The sequence below is a fragment of the Lissotriton vulgaris genome, chromosome 5 (assembly GCF_964263255.1).
Source record: "Lissotriton vulgaris chromosome 5, aLisVul1.2, whole genome shotgun sequence".
Taxonomy (NCBI): Eukaryota; Metazoa; Chordata; class Amphibia; order Caudata; family Salamandridae; genus Lissotriton; species Lissotriton vulgaris.
Genome location: NC_141693.1, coordinates 1,276,979,667 through 1,277,003,739, shown reverse-complemented (window position 1 = coordinate 1,277,003,739; position 24,073 = coordinate 1,276,979,667). Strand labels below are relative to the sequence as shown.

The following is a 24,073-nucleotide window of genomic DNA, read 5'->3' as shown; positions in this document are numbered from 1 at the left end:
ACACCCGGCGCCAACGTACCAGTGATGAACGCTGCTTTACAAGTTGTTGTTATGTGTGCTTCTGCTCGTGTTTTTTTTTTAAGCAAGCGGCGTGTGGTAACTTCTCGAGAACTCCCTATCCACACATTGATAATTTATTCACAGTTGTGTTGGGGGCTTGCTCACGCTGAGCTGGGCGCTGGGAAAGTAACCTAAGACACAGCGGGATTGTCTCAAACTGTGGCTATTTCAGGCACTATTGTTTCTTTAAAAAGCGAAGCTGTCTAAGAGTCTCCATGCGACTTTTGGGATTTCAGTACATTGTAAATGCTCATGTCAGCAGATGGAGACGTATGTGGCGCACATCACTTCTTTTTAAAACATCCACTAAACAATCACAGTACAAGGTCATTCTGTAAGAAAGAACACTTTTGTCTGAAAAACATGTAACACATTTCTCTCAGCTGCCAGCACGGTGTCCCAGGGACTTCAAAGGAAAGAAGGAGAAATAGAAGCGCTCTGATACCCGATACCTTCGGGTGAAGTTCTCGCTATAGAAACAAGGCAGCATGATGAAGCTTCTGATAAAAAGCTTGGTTGCCATGACGATAGAAAGATATTGCAACAAGATGGCGTCGGACTGTCCACTGTCTGTACAATCACACACATGCTGTTAGGTTTGGACAAATGGCGAGAGCAGCCATCTTTGTCCATCCCGACGCGTGCATGTAAGGCTTTCACAGAATCGATTGCAAAAGGCACTCACATGGCGAGGGCAGCGCATGCGCTACTATAGTCAGGTGAGACATAAAAAGCTCATTACCCTGTAGGTACAATTCTGTGGCATTTGTATCTTTCATAATTTCACATGCAGGAACTGTTTCCCATTTTTAGACTGGGAATTCATGTCTTTCAATGTTTAAACAGCAGTGCTCATGTACACTTAATGAACAATTATTTCGCTACATACCATATTCAGTTTATCCACATCATTATGTGACCTAATGGCCAGCCAACCAGGTGGAGAGGCAGAGGTGAACTCTCCATGCTGGAGGATTTTCTGAAGGATGAGGATGTCACACCCCAGGCATCATGTACCATCACTGTCCCCTCACTAACCAACACCAATGAACAGAGGAAGGTTTAGGTATATGTATTTTACTTTCACATGTGAATAGAACTTGCTATTCTTCTCCTCAAATATTTCGTTTCTGCCACCTAATTAACTCGCCAGCAATCAGAGTGAATGGGCGGCAGGTGTTGCAGAGGAGGATCCCTGTCTCCAGTATATAAGCAGCCGTGTGCATTGACTCGCTGATTTGTTTTGAATTCCTTGCAGGCTTGGAGGACCACACACCCACCGCTTCTTCGTAAAGACTTCTAACCCCCAGGCTCTGCTCCCGTTTCCTGATTGGGAGGCAGATGAGCCTTTTCCCACAGCATCCTTCTTGTGACTCGTATCCTTTCTTAGCCCTTTTAGTATCTTCACCGGAGAGAGGCTGTTGCCTCTGTGCTGTTCATGCCCTGCGGCATTATGAGCGCGAACGCTCGTCCTGGTTTTCTCTAATATATCCTGCGTGCACACCGCAGTTGATATTTAACACACCGGTAAACAGGACTTCAAATTTGAACAGTGAGACAAAGCCAAATTGCCTTAAACCGGCTAGTTATTATTTCTCGAACATGTTGTTTACCATGACTTGCAGGCTCCATCTCGCTCCTTCCTTTTCCTGCCAAAGTCATCGAGAAGACAGTCAACAAACAACTCTCCGCTTTCCTAGAGTCAAGCGGATCCCTCGACCCCTCGCAGTCCGGCTTCCGAGCAAACCACAGCACCGAGACCGCCCTCATCGCAGCTACCGACGACATCAGGGCCCTGCTTGAAAAAGGGGAAACAGCCGCCCTCATCCTCATAGACCTCTCTGCAGCCTTCAACAGCGTATGCCAATGCACCCTAGTACAGCGCCTCAGCAACACCGGAATCCAAGGAACGGCCTTGGAGTGGATCATCTCGTTCCTCGCCAGAAGAACCCAGAGAGTCCCGCCTCCCCCGTTCCGCGGCCACCGAAGTCATCTACGGCGTCCCGCAAGGATCCTCGCTCAGCCCCACCCTCTTCAACATCTACATGAGCCCCCTTGCAGCCATCGCACGCCAACACAACCTCAACATCATCTCCTACGTTGACAACACCCAGCTGATACTCTCCCTCACCAATGACCCAACCCCTCCCAGACCACCCTCCAGGAAAGATTGAAAGACGTGGCAGAATAGATGAAGCTCAGCCGTCTGAAACTGAACTCAGACCAGACGGAAGTCCTCATCCTGGGACCTTCCCCCTCTGCCTGGGTCGACTCCTGGTGGCCCCCGGCCCTGGCCTCCGCCCCCAAGCCAACAGACCATGCACGCAACCTGGCTTCATCCTGGACTCCTCGCTCACAATGACCAAACAAGTCAACGCTGTCTCATCATCCTGTTTCAACACCCTGCGCATGCTCCGTAAGATCTTCCGGTGGATCCCCACCGAAACCAGGAAGGCGGTCACCCAGGCCCTCGTTACCAGCCGACTGGACTACAGGAACACCCTCTACGCGGGAACCACAGCCAAACTCCAGAAAAGACTCCAGCGCATACAGAACGCTTCTGCACGACTCATCCTGGATATCCCCCGCCACGACCACATCTCTGCCCATCTCAGAGACCTGCACTGGCTCACCGTCAGCAAGAGGATCACGTTTAGGATCCTCACCCATGCACACGAGGCTCTCCACGATATGGGCCCCAAATACCTCAACAGCCGCCTCACATTCTACGCACCCACCCGCCAGCTTCGATCTGCCAGCCTCGCCCTCGCCTCCGTCCCACGAATCCGCAGAACCACTTCCGGAGTAAGATCCTTCTCTTACCTTGCGGCCAAGACATGGAACTCCCTCCCCGCCCACCTTCGGCTGACCCAGGACCATCTCTCTTTCAGGAAGCAACTCAAGACCTGGCTGTTTGAGCAATAGCGTCTTCCCCTCCTCCCAGCACCTTGAGACCCTAGCGGGTGAGTAGCACGCTTTACAAATTTTGCTGATTGATTGATTGATGACTTTGTCACTCAAGTGCCAGTAAACGTAAGTGCTATTCTTTGTTCAGGAGCCGAACAGGTGCAAGACTTTTTGTTGACACTGAATAATTGTCCAGGCTGGACTGTGATATAGTTTGAATCAATTTCGTTCACTTGAAAAGGATGTACATTATTCTTTGATTACTTCCATGCGTTAAAAGCAGATTATTTCAGGGTCCTTATGCACAACAAGACCTCAGGCTTGGCCAACACTGAATTTAGAGCCATTCCGTGTGGGGGATGCTTCAGGACCTTACTTCCCCCCCAAAACTTTGGTGGTCTTCCCAAACTCTGCTTTCTTCCGGCTCCCCTTGGCGAATCGTTTGTTCTGGTGTATTCTTAACACCACACAGACATTCATTTTGGAGAGACAGGAGGGCCATCTTCGCTCCTGTGGATTATAGGAGAACCACAATCGTATTTATTAACATGGTGGAGGCATCGGATGACAGAGGACACAATATGATAAAGGTGCCCATCGACTTGGTAAGAATTCAAGAGCTGTGCTGAGAGATGACAGCGTTTTTAGTGAGAAATTGTGTATTTTCTTCACTCCCTCATTTATATCATTTTTTCATTCTTGCTCCATAGATTCTTAGGCTATCTCTACAAGTCGGAAGCTGATGGATAGTGAAAACTCATTTCACCTAAGGATTGACTAAAAAGCCTAAAATTGCCAAATTCTTTCAGAATAGCAATAAATACATCCATACTAAAAACATTTACAGCGTGTGAGATACCTTTGCAGTTCATGCTTATATTGAGAAAAATGATATTGCGGCATTGAATACTCACATGTCCATTCCGTGAAGTTTGGGGAAAATGATTCGTGCTCTTGACACATGGATGCGATCTTCATGATGTACTGGCTCCCTGCAGACAGACCTTTGAAGGTGAAGAAGGTCTGGTTGTTCCCTACAGAGACATCTCTCAGCACCGTCTGGTTGGGGTTACTGTGTAATATGAGCCTATAGGAGTCTCTCTCCCCAGTGGGGGCAGTCCATGTGACGTGGAGCATCGTAGAACTGCCTCCGTTCGTGAGGTTCACATCAGTAGGCGCTAGAGGTTCTGAGAAACAAAAACACAATCTAAAATGGACAGGTCCCAGCTAAGGCAGCAGAATCAGTTTAAACTCTTTCATCAGCTGGGATTTTTACTAGCAGAAAAGCACTCCTTTCCCACACCCTCTATATTCCATGGCGTCTCCCTTGAAGTTCACACCCACAGAAGAGCAGTAGAGTAGAGGGTGAATTCTTCAATACTGAGCCCACGTAAAGGCAGTAGAGGATTTTAAAAAATTGCTATTTGTGCACAGAAGTAAAATCTAAACACACAGAAATCTGAAGTTAAGGCTCACATCACAATCGATAGACTTTTCCTAATGCCCTTTTTCATTTTCTAGATACTTAATGAACTTAAAGATTTATTCAATGTAGCTAAATACATGGTTCTCTTAGCACAGTCCTGCATCTCTAACAATTACCAACAAATAGGCATTTTAGAATAGTTGTTTGATGATGTCACATGGGGTTTGAGATCTACTGTGACATCATTCATTGGAAGGTTCCTTCTAAGTCTGGGCATGCTACATGCATTTTTTTGGTGCTTATCACAATGTATGGATTTACCACTAACTCAATCTGGCTAATGCCAGGTCATCTGCTCCATTAAAGCCTTTGTGGTTAGTATTCTGCCGGTGCCTGCTGGATGAGGCCCAGTGCCCAGCAGGTACAGGGCTGCTTTATAGCAGAGTGTTCATATTTTGCTTGTTGGCATCTCTAAAGGTAAAGCACGTTTCTAAAGCTGCACTCCTCACAATCACCTATGGACAACTTTTGATCATAGATTCAAAGACTGGATGAGAGGTATTACTGACTGAGGGATATCGCACCAAGCCTTTCGAGGTGCCCTGCCCCTTGAGGCTACCAAGTCTACCCCTGCTTGTCTGTGTAGCTTTTTTGATGCTTTGATGAAATCACACACCCCATATGTTTGTGTAAAATATACTTATTGCAAATCAATTGCCTTGAAGCCACTTCATAGTCATTTGAGAACCTGAAGAAAATTGGAGTGAGGTAAGACAAAAGGAGAAGGGATGGCATAAGGACAAAAATATAGATTGAGAGTACAGGAGTAACGGAAAGAAAAGAGTTTCAATTCACACACAGATAAATAGAGAGCGAAGGGGGAGAGTGCCATTTAATGGATTTAAATGAGAATCCAAAGTTGATTTCCCCTCAGATATACTGCCTCCAGAAGCAACATATTCATGGTCAATTATCAATAAGGCCCACATGTGCTTTCATATCTTTAAATGCTCCACTTTGGTATTACAGAAGGAGCTGCAGACGCCTGTGCACACGTACATACTTGCACTCTTAAATTGTTTTGCTAGGTTCCTCTACTTATAAATTTATGGCTCTACTGACGTCCAGTAGTATGACGCCCTGCACCAAACGTGGTCATTTTTCCTGACTTCAGATCCTTGGTTCACAATTTGAATACATAGACATGACACCCACCTTAAGTGAAAATGTGCAATAAAACACAAATGAATTCTGAATATTCAAACCCAGCAACCATCAAAAATAAAGTGTAAACATTTGTATGGCAATGCATTCAATCTTTGTAGGAAAACAGCGTTTACAATTGTCTCCCATTCACCTAATGGTACATTCAGTGCAATCCCCAGGACCAGTGCTTAATTTGAGTCGGTGCTTTCCGGTTCTCAGCCCTGGCACTTAATTGGTTTCTGGTGCTCGACACCTTCTTTTCAACACCATACTTCGAACAGTGCACCACATGGTGGCGCTGCTCATCAAATTTAGAGATGAGCAGAACACCGGTCGTTTGGGACTACAATATATATTAAAATTGCTAATTCCTGCTTCCCCAGTCATTCCTTTAGCTTTGGGGACCTGGAATAATGTGAACTGTCGAATATACATGCAAGGGAGATGGTTAGTAGCTTTGGCAGCGATGACAAGAGCGATGGGTGGTGCAAGCTACCGTGGTCTCCTGGTCAGGGCCCTGGCACTTTAATATATTACAAATTAAGCAGTGCCCGGGACTATAACAACACAGACATCCTCTTAATTCGACGCTGCAATCAATCAATCAGCACTTAATCTTCCTGTCTAGAGTAAATCTTTGCATTTATCATACTACTTTACTTCACCCAGTTCTCATCAAAGTCTCTGTTTGCATGAAAAATTCGAACATGAACCCAAGCATGAATTTGGAATAAAATCTTCAAAATAGAACAATATCAATGTAAACATCGAACATTTACAATGACTCCATGAATCTGAAATATCTGCAACGGTGTAATATGCTCTCGTGGAAAAATATAGTGCCAAGTAAACTATAGTGCTTTGCTAACTTGAATTATGAATGAAAAATGTAAACATTTATAAACAGTGGAGGTTCCTAAAGGAGACACTTTGCGGGTTGTACTTAAAGACTGGAATTGTGTAGCTTGAGTAAACAATAATATACATTATTACTTTGTACAATGTGTCCCTGGCAGTTTATGTGACTTATTGTATCAGACATTATGATTATGTGCTGAGCAGGACGTACAAGTGTGTTTGGACACACCTGATACATGTGGAATTAGTATGGAAGTGCTGTTATGGTTAGTTGTGTGAGAAGAGAAAATAATTTTGTTATCATGTTTAATGTTTTAGTCTGTGAATTTAATTTTAGAGAAAAAACTAAGGAGATTTGACTCAATGATTTTAGAATCAATGAATCAAACCATAGTTTCCACACTATAATCTCACAGATGCTATGAGACTCAAACAGTTGAGGGCAAAATACATTTTTCTTGCTTCATTTTCCGGGAATAAAGGCTTGTTTTATCAGAAAGGGAACAATTCTAGACTAGATGCCTAAATGTCGTGCCATTGGGGATTTTTAAAGTGTGTCGTCATGGTATGCATGACTATTTGGGCTGTAAGACTGCGAGTAAATAATATGGTGAATGGGGCTTTTAGATTACAAGTGATTATTCATAGTGGTAGGTCAGGTAGATCTCTTTAGACCCCCAGGTCAAATGCTTGCCTGGATAAAAAGTCCAATCACGGATCGGGAGAAAACACATTGGTTCTCTGTAATGAGAAGGCACCATTTCTGGCATGTGCAGTTTCTCTTCTTTTATTATGTTAGTATATCAAAAGGAGACTAGCTAGAGATGGGGTTAGTCTGACATTATTATTATTATTTTCATAGCGACTCAGTATCGTTTTGCCAATTGGCAGTGGCACCTGTTGGGTGTCTTTGGAAAGCCCTCACCCACCAACCTAGTTGGTGGCATGCTTCATCATCGGGCCCACCCAGTGACACCTAGCGTGTCCCGGGTGTGCTTCGACGCCTGATTACAGCGGAGCAGGTATATCACTGTGTGTGCGGTGTAGGGTGTTCAGGTATGTGAAGTTAAAACGGCTTGGCGGATGGTCCCTGGGGTGAGGATACTTTATTAAAAGGGCCTCCGTCAGCGGTTAAAAATAAGGCTGTGGGACGTTAGAGGCGGGTTACGACCTCCTACGTCCTTAGAGTGTCAACATGTTTCAGCCAGTGCCTTATTACTAATCTGGCTTTCTTCAGGACAATAAAATATGTGTGGGTTAAAATAGGGGTTGTGTAGTGTAGTCTATGTGTCTACACGCCCTAAAGTGTATCTAACTGTGAGAGGGGGGATTCCCTTCTCAAGATCACCTGTACATTTAACATTGAAGGACAGGTACAAGACAAACATGGGAGAGAAAGAGTCACTAGAAAGTATTGAACATATATTATGGCAGCCGACTTAATAGCGAATTAGTGCAGGCTATGAGCGGCTCAAGTGTAATGATACTGGTGGTATCATTATTGTGGAATCGCACTAGAACTTCGAGGGTGAAGTGATTTAAAACAGCGGTAAAAAATACTGCAGTGAATGGTGAAGAATTTTGGCGCAAGGACCATGTCTTACGCTTTCAAGGCTTGTTTTTGCTCCAAGGTTATTGAAGTGGCAAGGGGTGGCCCTAGTTGGGAGAAAGAGGTAGGACCACTAGGGTTAGGAGACCTGTGGGAGAAAATTTGGGAAGCGCTTACCTATTGTAGTGATGTACAGCATACTCACAGGAATTCTGGTCAGCACCAGCGTGGGACCTGTTGTGCCTCCTTCGCAGAACCGGTAGTGAATGGCTGCAGTTGCCGGTTTTTATACTGTCGTTGATTGAATAATTGAGGGCACCTGGGGGAAAGAGCAATGGTGGAAAGACTCGCATAGCGGGTCTAGATAGCGCTCAGGTGTGTTCCCTTCGTGGCGCGCTGATGCGCGGTGTAGTGCCTGATCTTAAGCGCCTGCGTGGGCGTGAGATGCTGCCGGGTGCTAGGGCGGCCGTGAATCGCGCATGCGCGGCCGGGAAGTGGTCCGCGCATGCGCCGTGGTCACTGTGACAGTGATCAGCGCATGCGCGGCCGAGAAGTGGTCCGCGCATGCGCCGTAGCGTGTGTACTAGAGCGCGAATGGGCGGGTGTCCCAGCTCGCGCTAGCGCTTAGTTACCTGCTGCCCTGGCTCCTAATAGGTGACCGGGGCAGTTTACATGGCAAGATGAATAGCGCTTGAGACACAAGGTTGTTCTCAAGTGCTAGTATGGATGAATTAGCACAGTGTATGTTACCTACTGCCCTGGCTCCTGATAGGTGACCGGGGCGGTTTACATGGCAAGATGAATAGCGCTTGAGACACAAGGTTGTTCTCAAGTGCTAGTATGGATGAATTAGCACAGTATATGGTGGTAGCGCCTTGCTAGGAGATGGTAAAGACCAGGGGGCATTGTATATCATGGGAGGCAAATGTTAAGTGTTGGTCAGACTGGGTTACTCAGTAGAGTTCAGGTAGGTGGCTCGCAGGGTGATGTGATTGCCATCATAGGGTCAGGGAGTTCCAGGGGATAGCATCATTAAGCCCATCCGTGGCTGTGGACAGACGGTATATCCATCTTTGTTCTTTGTTTAATAGTTTTTTGTCGTTGTTAATCGGGCTGACTGGCATTTGCTCAATGACTGTCCAGGTGAAGTCATTGGGGGTGTGACAGTGGGTGATGAAGTGGTTTGTCAATTTGCTTATATTTTTCTTGCATCGCATTGTGCTGCGGTGCTCCGTGATCCTGGTCCTCACTTTGCGTGTGGTCATGCCCACATATCTGAGTCCACATCTGCAGGTTAGTAAGTAAATCACATTCTGTGAGTTGCAGTTTGTGTGGCTCCTTTGGGACCATACTTTGTTCGGTTCCAGGTTCAGAGTTTTGGTGTGGGATGTCAGGTGACAGACACTGCAGTCATTGCATGGGTAGTGTCCGGTTACTTTGGGCATTCCCCACGCATTGAGGATGGTGTTGTCGGGCTTAGGTGGTGGTTTGGGTCTGGTGCTGACTAGTTGGTCTCGGAGGTTATGGCACCTTTTGTAGGCGAACCTGGGGGGTTCCCATTTCCTTTGCCCTGAATTGATGATTCTCCAGTGCTTTTTTATAATTTTAGCCACTTCATTGGAGGCAGTATTGAAAGTAGTCACACATGTTGTCGGTTGTGTGTCGCTTTCTTTGGTGACGTCTTCAAGTAGTGCGTCACGGTTCTGGTTTCTTGCCCTCTTCTGGGTTTTCTTGATGATCGCCTTTGGGTAACCGCGGTTTTCTAGTTTTTGGGCTAGGTCCGCTGATTGTGTTTTGTAGTCGTTTACATCCGAGCAGTTCCTTCTAATGCGGAGAAACTGGCCATAGGGTAAGTTTTCTTTTAGAGGCCGGGGATGGAAGCTGTTGAAGTGCAGCAGTGAGTTTCTAGCCGTCGGTTTGTAATAGGTTGTTGTTGTCAAGGTTCCGCCTTTTGCTGTTATTTGTAGGTCCAAGAAAGCGAGTTGCCGGTTGCTGGCTGTGCAGGTAAACTTAAGGTATGGGTCTCTGTTGTTGAGCCATTGCAGGAAGTTGTCTAGTTCAGGTCGTGAGCCGTCCCAGATGACTAATATATCATCGATATATCGATGCCATTTTTGTATGTGGTTCCTGAACGGGTTGGCTTGCGTATTGATGTGTTTGCTCTCAAAGTGGTGGACGTAAAGTCCAGCTACACTCGGCGCGAAAACACTGCCCATTGAGGTTCCGTTGGTTTGTAGATAGAAGGTGCCCTCATATTCAAAGTAGTTTTCTTTGAGGGCAAGGGCTGCGCAGTTCATGACAAAACTCCTGGGTGTCTGGTATGGCCAGGGAGATTCTTCCAGGATATCATGTAGGACCTGTAAGGTGGCGTCTTGTGGGAGGCTGGTGTATAAGCTTTCCACATCCAGTCCTACCAGTAGCTGTGTCTCAGGGTCAAAGGTGATGTTGTCGATGACCTGTAATAGGTGTTTGGTGTCCCTGATGTAGGTGGGGGTTTTTTGTACCAGGGGGTTTAGGTAGAAGTCACAATATCTTGAGAGTGGCTCTAGAATGGAGTTGATGCCCGATACAATTGGTCTGCCCGGTGGTGGAATTACCCCTTTGTGTACCTTGGGTACTGTGTAGAAGTATGGGGTTCTGGTGTTCTCCGGGCAGAGATATTCGGCCTCCTGTTTAGAGATGTGTTCGTCATCTGCTGCCCTTTTGACAAGGTTGTGCACTGTGGTGCGTAGTTGTTCTGTGGGGTCCTGCTCCAGTCTGCGGTAATTCCGGCTGTCGCTGAGTAATCTCCGACATTCCGCATCGTAGTCTGTTTTGTCCAATAGCACGATGCCACCCCCTTTATCTGCTGGTTTGATTACTAGAGTGGGGTTATTTTGCAGGCGTTGTATCGTCTGTCTATCTTCCCATGACATGTTATTGTAGTGGTTGGTGGGGTTGAGTTTCTCAATGTCATTGTAAACCGCTTGCTCGAAGGTCGTTATTTCTGCTGGCACAGTGGATGGTGGAGGGACAAAGGTGGATTTTACTCTGAGTCCTGTGGTGTTGGGGTTCTCATCAGTTTGGGGGGCATCTTGGTTTGCTTTTTCAAAAAAGGACTTCAGTTTCAATTTCCTGAAGAATTGTGCTAATTCAGCTTGTAATATAAACTTGTCCAGTCGTGTGGTCGGTACAAAGGACAGGCCTCTCTCCAGGACTGAAATCTCTTTGCAGGATAGTGGGGTGCTGGACAGGTTGAATACTAGTGATGGCTGGCTAGTAGGATTGTCTACTTGCTTGTTCCCGGAGTTGCCTCTCTCGCCTTCTGGCGTGTGTTGGAACTCACCGGGTTTTCGTCTTCCCAGTGTACCTGTGCGTTGTTGTGTTGTTCTTCTGCGGCCCCGGGGTCTCTGGCCCCGTCCTAAAAAAGGAAAGCTGTTGCCCTGGTTACCCGCAAAGAACGGCATTGGCCCCTGGGGGTACATGTTGGGGAAACCGAAGTAGGGGTTTTGCATGTGGCCTAAGTTAGGCGGGAAACCAAAGAATTGGTTTGGCTGTCCTCCTTGCCAGTGGTTGGGCCATCGTTGTCCTCTTCGCCCTCTGCCTCCTCGTTTTTGTGATCCGCTGCTGGAGTCACTGGAGACGGAGCTGTCGTCCCCTGAGGAGTTGGGTGTGTTGGTTTCCTTGGCAGGCGGGGTGTAGTTCTCCTCTGAGTATGGGTATACTTTGGCATAGGAGAATTTTTTTGAGGTCTTTCTCAAATTTTTTGAATTTCGCCTGGGTCAGGTAGTCTTTGTACTCATTTATCTCCCGGTTCTGGTCATCAAGTTTCTTTTTGAAAGATGTTATTGTGGCTTTGAAGTGTCTTTCTGTTTCTTCTATCTCAATGGATAGGGTGTCTGACAAACGTTTGGCGGTTTTTAAGATGAGAATCATCCAGTCTCTGGTGCAGTGCCATGCGATCTGTGCCCAGTCCTTCCTTCCTAGCCCAAAAACTAGAAAACCGCGGTTACCCAAAGGCGATCATCAAGAAAACCCAGAAGAGGGCAAGAAACCAGAACCATGACGCACTACTTGAAGACGTCACCAAAGAAAGCGACACACAACCGACAACATGTGTGACTACTTTCAATACTGCCTCCAATGAAGTGGCTAAAATTATAAAAAAGCACTGGAGAATCATCAATTCAGGGCAAAGGAAATGGGAACCCCCCAGGTTCGCCTACAAAAGGTGCCATAACCTCTGAGACCAACTAGTCAGCACCAGACCCAAACCACCACCTAAACCCGACAACACCATCCTCAATGCGTGGGGAATGCCCAAAGTAACCGGACACTACCCATGCAATGACTGCAGTGTCTGTCACCTGACATCCCACACCAAAACTCTGAACCTGGAACCGAACAAAGTATGGTCCCAAAGGAGCCACACAAACTGCAACTCACAGAATGTGTTTACTTACTAACCTGCAGATGTGGACTCAGATATGTGGGCATGACCACACGCAAAGTGAGGACCAGGATCACGGAGCACCGCAGCACAATGCGATGCAAGAAAAATATAAGCAAATTGACAAACCACTTCATCACCCACTGTCACACCCCCAATGACTTCACCTGGACAGTCATTGAGCAAATACCAGTCAGCCCGATTAACAACGACAAAAAACTATTAAACAAAGAACAAAGATGGATATACCGTCTGTCCACAGCCACGGATGGGCTTAATGATGCTATCCCCTGGAACTCCCTGACCCTATGATGGCAATCACATCACCCTGCGAGCCACCTACCTGAACTCTACTGAGTAACCCAGTCTGACCAACACTTAACATTTGCCTCCCATGATATACAATGCCCCCTGGTCTTTACCATCTCCTAGCAAGGCGCTACCACCATATACTGTGCTAATTCATCCATACTAGCACTTGAGAACAACCTTGTGTCTCAAGCGCTATTCATCTTGCCATGTAAACCGCCCCGGTCACCTATCAGGAGCCAGGGCAGTAGGTAACATACACTGTGCTAATTCATCCATACTAGCACTTGAGAACAACCTTGTGTCTCAAGCGCTATTCATCTTGCCATGTAAACTGCCCCGGTCACCTATTAGGAGCCAGGGCAGCAGGTAACTAAGCGCTAGCGCGAGCTGGGACACCCGCCCATTCGCGCTCTAGTACACACGCTACGGCGCATGCGCGGACCACTTCTCGGCCGCGCATGCGCTGATCACTGTCACGGTGACCACGGCGCATGCGCGGACCACTTCCCGGCCGCGCATGCGCGATTCACGGCCGCCCTAGCACCCGGCAGCATCTCACGCCCATGCAGGCGCTTAAGATCAGGCACTACACCGCGCATCAGCGCGCCACGAAGGGAACACACCTGAGCGCTATCTAGACCCGCTATGCGAGTCTTTCCACCATTGCTCTTTCCCCCAGGTGCCCTCAATTATTCAATCAACGACAGTATAAAAACCGGCAACTGCAGCCATTCACTACCGGTTCTGCGAAGGAGGCACAACAGGTCCCACACGCTGGTGCTGACCAGAATTCCTGTGAGTATGCTGTACATCACTACAATAGGTAAGCGCTTCCCAAATTTTCTCCCACAGGTCTCCTAACCCTAGTGGTCCTACCTCTTTCTCCCAACTAGGGCCACCCCTTGCCACTTCAATAACCTTGGAGCAAAAACAAGCCTTGAAAGCGTAAGACATGGTCCTTGCGCCAAAATTCTTCACCAGTCACTGCAGTATTTTTTACCGCTGTTTTAAATCACTTCACCCTCGAAGTTCTAGTGGGATTCCACAATAATGATACCACCAGTATCATTACACTTGAGCCGCTCATAGCCTGCACTAATTCGCTATTAAGTCGGCTGCCATAATATATGTTCAATACTTTCTAGTGACTCTTTCTCTCCCATGTTTGTCTTGTACCTGTCCTTCAATGTTAAATGTACAGGTGATCTTGAGAAGGGAATCCCCCCTCTCACAGTTAGATACACTTTAGGGCGTGTAGACACATAGACTACACTACACAACCCCTATTTTAACCCACACATAATTTATTGTCCTGAAGAAAGCCAGATTAGTAATAAGGCACTGGCTGAAACATGTTGACACTCTAAGGACGCAGGAGGTCGTAACCCGCCTCTAACGTCCCACAGCCTTATTTTTAACCGCTGACGGAGGCCCTTTTAATAAAGTATCCTCACCCCAGGGACCATCCGCCAAGCCGTTTTAACTTCACATACCTGAACACCCTACACCGCACACACAGTGATATACCTGCTCCGCTGTAATCAGGCGTTGAAGCACACCCGGGACACGCTAGGTGTCACTGGGTGGGCCCGATGATGAAGCAGCCACCAACTAGGTTGGTGGGTGAGGGCTTTCCAAAGACACCCAACAGGTGCCACTGCCAATTGGCAAAACGATACTGAGTCGCTATGAAAATAATAATAATAATAATGTCAGACTAACCCCATCTCTAGCTAGTCTCCTTTTGATATACTAACATATAAACCGGGGATCTGGACTAGCTTTCTGGTCCTCTCTCTCCCTCTTGATTCTCGCAATTATTGGCAGCGCACAGCTGTGAGAGAATACACGACCATGGCCGAAAACCATGGACTGACTTTCTCTGAGAGTGACTTGACAGACATACTGTCTGACCCGTCATTCCAAACTGATTTTAACATCTCTAACACAATCGCACAGACCACGGACTGGGAGACCTTAACAGAAAAGAAGCGCAAAAGGATACGCACCATCCTCCACGGCACCATACTAGCCCAATACCTTAGAACCAACTCTGCACCAAGGGGGCTACTAGTAGCTAATGCACCCAGGATCTTCCTTGACGACCCCACGTTCAGGAAGGACTGGGCACAGATCGCATGGCACTGCACCAGAGACTGGATGATTCTCATCTTAAAAACCGCCAAACGTTTGTCAGACACCCTATCCATTGAGATAGAAGAAACAGAAAGACACTTCAAAGCCACAATAACATCTTTCAAAAAGAAACTTGATGACCAGAACCGGGAGATAAATGAGTACAAAGACTACCTGACCCAGGCGAAATTCAAAAAATTTGAGAAAGACCTCAAAAAATTCTCCTATGCCAAAGTATACCCATACTCAGAGGAGAACTACACCCCGCCTGCCAAGGAAACCAACACACCCAACTCCTCAGGGGACGACAGCTCCGTCTCCAGTGACTCCAGCAGCGGATCACAAAAACGAGGAGGCAGAGGACGAAGAGGACAACGATGGCCCAACCACTGGCAAGGAGGACAGCCAAACCAATTCTTTGGTTTCCCGCCTAACTTAGGCCACATGCAAAACCCCTACTTCGGTTTCCCCAACATGTACCCCCAGGGGCCAATGCCGTTCTTTGCGGGTAACCAGGGCAACAGCTTTCCTTTTTTAGGACGGGCCAGAGACCCCGGGGCCACAGAAGAACAACCCAACACAACAACGCACAGGTACACTGGGAAGACGAAAACCCGGTGAGTTCCAGCACACGCCAGAAGGCGAGAGAGGCAACTCTGGGAACAAGCAAGTAGACAATCCTACTAGCCAGCCATCACTAGTATTCAACCTGTCCAGCACCCCACTATCCTGCAAAGAGATTTTAGTCCTGGAGAGAGGCCTGTCCTTTGTACCGACCACACGACTGGACAAGTTTAAATTACAAGCGGAATTAGCACAATTCTTCAGGAAATTGAAACTGAAGTCCTTTTTTGAAAAAGCAAACCAAGATGCCCCCCAAACTGATGAGAACCCCAACACCACAGGACTCAGAGTGAAATCCACCTTTGTCCCTCCACCATCCACCGTGCCAGCAGAAATAACGACCTTCGAGCAAGCGGTTTACAATGACATTGAGAAACTCAACCCCACCAACCACTACAATAACATGTCATGGGAAGATAGACAGACGATACAACGCCTGCAAAATAACCCCACTCTAGTAATCAAACCAGCAGATAAAGGGGGTGGCATCGTGCTATTGGACAAAACAGACTACGATGCGGAATGTCGGAGATTACTCAGCGACAGCCGGAATTACCGCAGACTGGAGCAGGACCCCACAGAACAACTACGCACCACAGTGCACAACCTTGTCAAAAGGGCAGCAGATGACGAACACATCTCTAAACAGGAGGCCGAATATCTCTGCCCGGAGAACACCAGAACCCCATACTTCTACACAGTACCCAAGGTACACAAAGGGGTAATTCCACCACCGGGCAGACCAATTGTATCGGGCATCAACTCCATTCTAGAGCCACTCTCAAGATATTGTTACTTCTACCTAAACCCCCTGGTACAAAAAACCCTCACCTACATCAGGGACACCAAACACCTATTACAGGTCATCGACAACATCACCTTTGACCCTGAGACACAGCTACTGGTAGGACTGGATGTGGAAAGCTTATACACCAGCCTCCCCCAAGACGCCACCTTACAGGTCCTACATGATATCCTGGAAGAATCTCCCTGGCCATACCAGACACCCAGGAGTTTTGTCATGAACTGCGCAGCCCTTGCCCTCAAAGAAAACTACTTTGAATATGAGGGCACCTTCTATCTACAAACCAACGGAACCTCAATGGGCAGTGTTTTCGCGCCGAGTGTAGCTGGACTTTACGTCCACCACTTTGAGAGCACACACATCAATACGGAAGCCAACCCGTTCAGGAACCACATACAAAAATGGCATCGATATATCGATGATATATTAGTCATCTGGGACGGCTCACGACCTGAACTAGACAACTTCCTGCAATGGCTCAACAACAGAGACCCATACCTTAAGTTTACCTGCACAGCCAGCAACCGGCAACTCGCTTTCTTGGACCTACAAATAACAGCAAAAGGCGGAACCTTGACAACAACAACCTATTACAAACCGACGGCTAGAAACTCACTGCTGCACTTCAACAGCTTCCATCCCCGGCCTCTAAAAGAAAACTTACCCTTTGGCTAGTTTCTCCGCATTAGAAGGAACTGCTCGGATGTAAACGACTACAAAACACAATCAGCGGACCTAGCCCAAAAACTAGAAAACCGCGGTTACCCAAAGGCGATCATCAAGAAAACCCAGAAGAGGGCAAGAAACCAGAACCGTGACGCACTACTTGAAGACGTCACCAAAGAAAGCGACACACAACCGACAACATGTGTGACTACTTTCAATACTGCCTCCAATGAAGTGGCTAAAATTATAAAAAAGCACTGGAGAATCATCAATTCAGGGCAAAGGAAATGGGAACCCCCCAGGTTCGCCTACAAAAGGTGCCATAACCTCCGAGACCAACTAGTCAGCACCAGACCCAAACCACCACCTAAACCCGACAACACCATCCTCAATGCGTGGGGAATGCCCAAAGTAACCGGACACTACCCATGCAATGACTGCAGTGTCTGTCACCTGACATCCCACACCAAAACTCTGAACCTGGAACCGAACAAAGTATGGTCCCAAAGGAGCCACACAAACTGCAACTCACAGAATGTGATTTACTTACTAACCTGCAGATGTGGACTCAGATATGTGGGCATGACCACACGCAAAGTGAGGACCAGGATCACGGAGCACCGCAGCACAATGCGATGCAAGAAAAATATAAGCAAATTGACAAACCACTTCATCACCCACTGTCACACCCCCAATGACTTCACCTGGACAGTCATTGAGCAAATACCAGTCAGCCCGATTAACAACGACAAAAAACTATTAAACAAAGAACAAAGATGGATATACCGTCTGTCCACAGCCACGGATGGGCTTAATGATGCTATCCCCTGGAACTCCCTGACCCTATGATGGCAATCACATCACCCTGCGAGCCACCTACCTGAACTCTACTGAGTAACCCAGTCTGACCAACACTTAACATTTGCCTCCCATGATATACAATGCCCCCTGGTCTTTACCATCTCCTAGCAAGGCGCTACCACCATATACTGTGCTAATTCATCCATACTAGCACTTGAGAACAACCTTGTGTCTCAAGCGCTATTCATCTTGCCATGTAAACCGCCCCGGTCACCTATCAGGAGCCAGGGCAGTAGGTAACATACACTGTGCTAATTCATCCATACTAGCACTTGAGAACAACCTTGTGTCTCAAGCGCTATTCATCTTGCCATGTAAACTGCCCAGGTCACCTATTAGGAGCCAGGGCAGCAGGTAACTAAGCGCTAGCGCGAGCTGGGACACCCGCCCATTCGCGCTCTAGTACACACGCTACGGCGCATGCGCGGACCACTTCTCGGCCGCGCATGCGCTGATCACTGTCACGGTGACCACGGCGCATGCGCGGACCACTTCCCGGCCGCGCATGCGCGATTCACGGCCGCCCTAGCACCCGGCAGCATCTCACGCCCACGCAGGCGCTTAAGATCAGGCACTACACCGCGCATCAGCGCGCCACGAAGGGAACACACCTGAGCGCTATCTAGACCCGCTATGCGAGTCTTTCCACCATTGCTCTTTCCCCCAGGTGCCCTCAATTATTCAATCAACGACAGTATAAAAACCGGCAACAGCAGCCATTCACTACCGGTTCTGCGAAGGAGGCACAACAGGTCCCACGCTGGTGCTGACCAGAATTCCTGTGAGTATGCTGTACATCACTACAATAGGTAAGCGCTTCCCAAATTTTCTCCCACAGGTCTTCTAACCCTAGTGGTCCTACCTCTTTCTCCCAACTAGGGCCACCCCTTGCCACTTCAATAACCTTGGAGCGAAAACAAGCCTTGAAAGCGTAAGACATGGTCCTTGCGCCAAAATTCTTCACCATTCACTGCAGTATTTTTTACCCCTGTTTTAAATCACTTCACCCTCGAAGTTCTAGTGCGATTCCACAATAATGATACCACCAGTATCATTACACTTGAGCCGCTCATAGCCTGCACTAATTCGCTATTAAGTCGGCTGCCATAATATATGTTCAATACTTTCTAGTGACTCTTTCTCTCCCATGTTTGTCTTGTACCTGTCCTTCAATGTTAAATGTACAGGTGATCTTGAGAAGGGAATCCCCCCTCTCACAGTTAGATACACTTTAGGGCGTGTAGACACATAGACTACACTACACAACCCCTATTTTAACCCACACATATTTTATTGTCCTGAAGAAAGCCAGATTAGTAATAAGGCACTGGCTGAAACATGTTGACACTCTAAGGACGTAGGAGGTCGTAACCCGCCTCTAACGTCCCACAGCCTTATTTTTAACCGCTGACAGAGGCCCTTTTAATAAAGTATCCTCACCCCAGGGACCATCCGCCAAGCCGTTTTAACTTCACATACCTGAACACCCTACACCGCACACACAGTGATATACCTGCTCCGCTGTAATCAGGCGTCGAAGCACACCCGGGACACGCTAGGTGTCACTGGGTGGGCCCGATGATGAAGCATGCCACCAACTAGGTTGGTGGGTGAGGGCTTTCCAAAGACACCCAACAGGTGCCACTGCCAATTGGCAAAACGATACTGAGTCGCTATGAAAATAATAATAATAATGTCAGACTAACCCCATCTCTAGCTAGTCTCCTTTTGATATACTAACATATAAACCGGGGATCTGGACTAGCTTTCTGGTCCTCTCTCTCCCTCTTGATTCTCGCAGTTTCTCTTCTTCCCACTCCTTTTCTTCTCTTCTATCTGCAGACATTTACTAGAATTCTGACAATTCCATTTGATAGAACACTGTATGTATGTCAACGGTACTTCTATAGTGCGAACTTGGCCAAAAGGCTGCCAAGTGCTATACAAAGTCAAACAAGAAAAAGGCAAGAGGTAGCTGGGATATGTATGGTTAATGAATTGTGATTTGGGGCCGGATTTAGATTTCAGCAGACAGGTTACTCTGTCACAGAGGAGACAGATATACCGTCTGCCGAAATATAAATCCCATAATATTCTATGGGATTTATATTTCAGCGGACAGGATATCCGTCACCGTTGTGGCAGGGTAACACGTCTGCCGAAATCTAAATCAGGGCCTTATGTTCTTTAAATAGGTGAACCTTCAACTCTTTTCAAATTTGGGGAAATATTGGAACAGTCCAGATGGATACGGAGATGATGTTCCAGATTCTGGGAGCAGAGATTTAAAAGTCCTGAGTTTGATGGTGTCCTGGTTGCAGGTGTGCCATGATCTATCCGGGATTGTGAGCTTTTCTCCAAGATAAGTGGGGGTGCTATCATGATGACTGCCTCTTTTCTATTGGTCTGTGGAAATATGTATTTGATGTCAGGAAGAATAACTAAGATTTGAAGTCCTAGCTTTCTGCTATCTAATTTGCATCGCTAGAATTTCTATGACATATTTCTGGCATTTGGACAAGAATTCTGGCAACTTGTCAGCATGCTACACTCGTGGTCAAACTCAGGTCTCCTGTCATACCCTCCAAAGAGTTTAGACATAAATTCCATACAATTGTTTAGTTGAACACATCAAATTTTCAACAGCGTTTTCTAACTAATTCCTCTTTCTTATAAACAAATCTAACTTTGTGTTTGCCAGATCGAGTATTCTAAATTCCTCAAAGTTAAAGATATATGTGTACTTCAACGTGTGCCTTTCCAATAATGATTGAGATACATAAATATTTTTCATATCCCCACTAAAAATGCAATTGATGTATTTAAGATTATGGGTGCCTTGTGGCTCCAAAGGTTTAACTTACACTTGATTAAACGAGTATCGTGAGAACTTACAGGTAGTCAAAACTGTGTGATCAAATTCGATATGAGAATATATAGAAATGGCTCAGCAAAAAGAAGGAATCTGAATAATATGGCTCCAACAGAAAAATGTTGGCAAATAAAATTGAAATATTTTTCTCCTCTCAAGATTTACTTAGTTAATATGTGAATGGTATAGGATGCCTGAAGTAGTTCAGATAGTCCTTGTCATGTTATTATTGGTCGGTCTTTAGAACTTTATTAATAAATATTCTTTCGACTTTTATCATTGCTAGATGTTTCATGTAAATAAGCACCATAAATGTAAAATAATTATGCGAAAGAATGTTATTTCTCCTAATGTAATATAAAGAATAAACATTTGGAGCTATTGCTGATATTCCTGGTTGGACTTTTCTGGGCAATATTATGTATTTATTTCTCGCATAGAAGAGACTAATGTAGAGGCATTACATTTGATCACATTAAGTTAAGCCAGCAAACAACCTTTTTCAATACACTCTCTAGGATGTGCTTTTTCTTGTAATCAAATCTCCATATTTTCAGCCCCAAAGGTGCAACTCTCAGTCTACTTGAGTAATACAGTGTCTTATCAGAATCAGGCCAATGTAAGTCTCTGGAAAAAAAGGGTATTTATTGAAACAGTTTTCATTGCTAGCAACAGGGTGTTGGTTTCTCTGCAGAAAGTAGGTTGTCTCTACGCCAATGGTCTGTTGTTTATTCAATCACAACAATATTAAACAACACTTTAATTATCTTTCACTCCTGTATCAAGGCATGGCCATATTTGCAATGCAAAATAAGGTTCATTGCATTTTTACTTATATTCTTCAAACTGGAGCTGGTGGTGACAAGAATTTGGATTTGAAAACACACTGTGTTTAAAGAAATAGGTAGGGTCAATGTGTGAGTACTATTAGACTTACAGAACTTGAAACAGTCAGTCACATGAACAACTTAAAAGGTAGTTTCTCAGACCCCAAGTGTGCTATGAAAGCAGATCCAAGGGTCTGGCATGCCCAGAGACCCGCCTTCCTTGGGCTGAGGGCTGAGAGGTAAAAGACACAGTGATCGGCTGATATAGTCTCTTTAAGGGATTCACCACTTTCTTTTTGTGACAAGTTGTTAGAAATTGGGGTTTTGATTGAGGTTGTGAACCCTTCTCACGCTAGTACCACAATCGATGTCAGGCTGAACCACAAAAAAAGAATCACCAAATTAACCAATGCTTAACCCGCAGGTAGCTTCTCATGAAACTAAAACAAGGCTAAACTTAGAGGCAATGTGTAAAATATTTATGCAGCACTTAAACAGTAAGAAAGTGAGAATACAATATAAGAAAAATCCTACATCAATTTAGACAAATAGAGTAAAATGTCATAAATAGCTTGACATATAAATGATAAAAATCCAATCAGTAGAACCAGAGTTATGAATGTTGAAAGTGTTTAACAAAAACTAGAACCTGAAAGATCAAAGAGTCAACTACGGACATCTTGCTGCACAAGACAGGGGAAACGTTTAAGGTGAATTTCTTTGTGAGTAAGCTGAGGCAGCTCCTTTGAAATGTGCAAGTGGGGCAGGACACTGTTTCACCGCAAACATTGTGGCAGGATGCCCATCCTAGCCACACTTAGTTCCCCTTTGTCTCACTATCTTGGAGTAATACACAAAGGCCAACTACCATGCTGATCACAGTCGTGTCACCCAGGATACAGGCTGCAGGGACCAAATGGTTATACAAGAAAATGCCAACTTTGTACAAGTGTCATTTTCAGAATTGTAACCTACAATCTGACTTTACCATTAAAGAGGATTTTAAATTACAATTCTTTAAGGACCAAACATGGCATTCTACTTATTCCCAAACAAAAGTTATAACTTATTTAATGTAATAAGGTACCCCAATCTTATCTTATAGGAGAGGTAGGGCTAACAGTTATGAGAAATGAATTTAGGAGTTTTTTACTACCAGGAAATATAAAACCTAGAAGTACATATCCAACTCCTGAAATACAATGCCCTGCCTTATGAGATGTTTAAGGCCTATTTCAGGTGCCTATTAGGTGCATTAAAAGGAAGGTTTAGGGGTGGCAAAGAGTTTCGTTGCCAGGTCGAATTGGCAGTTTAACACAGCACACAGGCTGCAATGGCAGGCATGAGGCATGTTTTAAAAGGCTTCTTAAGTAGTTGACTAAGTCAGCGCTTCAGGCCCATTAGTAAACACAATGAGATGATGGATGGAGCGCTGAAACTTTTCAGACACTCTCCCCAGTCACAGATCTGGGTTGAATCCATCATCATTCTTTAGCTCAATTCGCCAAATTAGCATTTAATTTACAGTCCTTGGGTCCATGTTGTACCACTTTAATAGGAGATTATAAGTAAATTAAATGTGCAAATCTGGTACAGGCCAATTTTTCCATCTTTTAAGGGGTCAGAACAAGGTCTTTAGCACTGACTAATGGGTGTAAAGTGCACAGAATCCTAAAGCCAACAACAACAAAAATTCAGCAGCCAGAAGAAAAGTAGGCTGAACGTGGGGGGACGACCACCCAAAGGCTGACAGGTGTAACACATGTGAGAGCAATTTTCCTGCAAGAATGATCTATGTACTTCCTTATTTACGACCCCTTCCCAAGGCATCTTGCCCTGGGTGTCTCTGCATAAATATCTGTGATGGTGTGGAAAGACCTGGACCCAATACCATACCCTCTGGAACACCACCACCACAAACATCACCGAAGTGAATAGAATGCCTCCCAACCCCTCGGTCTACTCCAGTGAACAAACTGCAGAAACCAGACCAGCTCCAAAGTTCTAACTATTGCCTTATAAAGTCTGGTACTATTGTTAATGCATGCCACCACCTTCAAAGGATAATATTAACTATTAGATCACTTGTTACAACCTGTTGCTTTGTCAATTTGAAATCTATTAAACATGTAAACTGCCTCTACAACTTGATCCTTAATCACACCCTTCGTGTCCTTTTCATCAATGAAACATGGTTGACTGACGTTTGAATGCCTTGTCCCTCACAACTGCTGCCTAATCCATTGCAACAGACCTTCAGGCAGAGGGGATGGACTAGTTGTCATCCTCTGAAGCAACCTACATGCCACTAAACTACCCATTCCAAACAGCAATTATCTTGAATGTCTTAGTATCACTTCCAACTTTAACACCAGCAGCATCAAAATCCTGACATGATAGTCACCACCCAAAATTGATCAAAGCATCTTAAATCCCTTCTAAATTATTTCTGACCTCTTTCTTACAGACAACTATCTCGAAGTCATAGGGGATTTTTAACTTTTTTCAACAATATATATATTTTTTCAGACATAC

General features: G+C 45.8%; 1 protein-coding gene across 1 annotated transcript in view; it reads right to left on the bottom strand.

Annotated features, from left to right (window-relative positions):
• Positions 1–24,073, bottom strand: part of LOC147712454 (receptor-type tyrosine-protein phosphatase V-like) — a 558,680-nt gene that overhangs the window by 283,321 nt on the left and 251,286 nt on the right. The window contains exon 18 of the mRNA XM_086923127.1: positions 3,882–4,154. Within this exon, the coding sequence (XP_086779253.1) occupies positions 3,882–4,154 (273 nt within the window). The remainder of the gene's footprint in view (positions 1–3,881; positions 4,155–24,073) is intronic.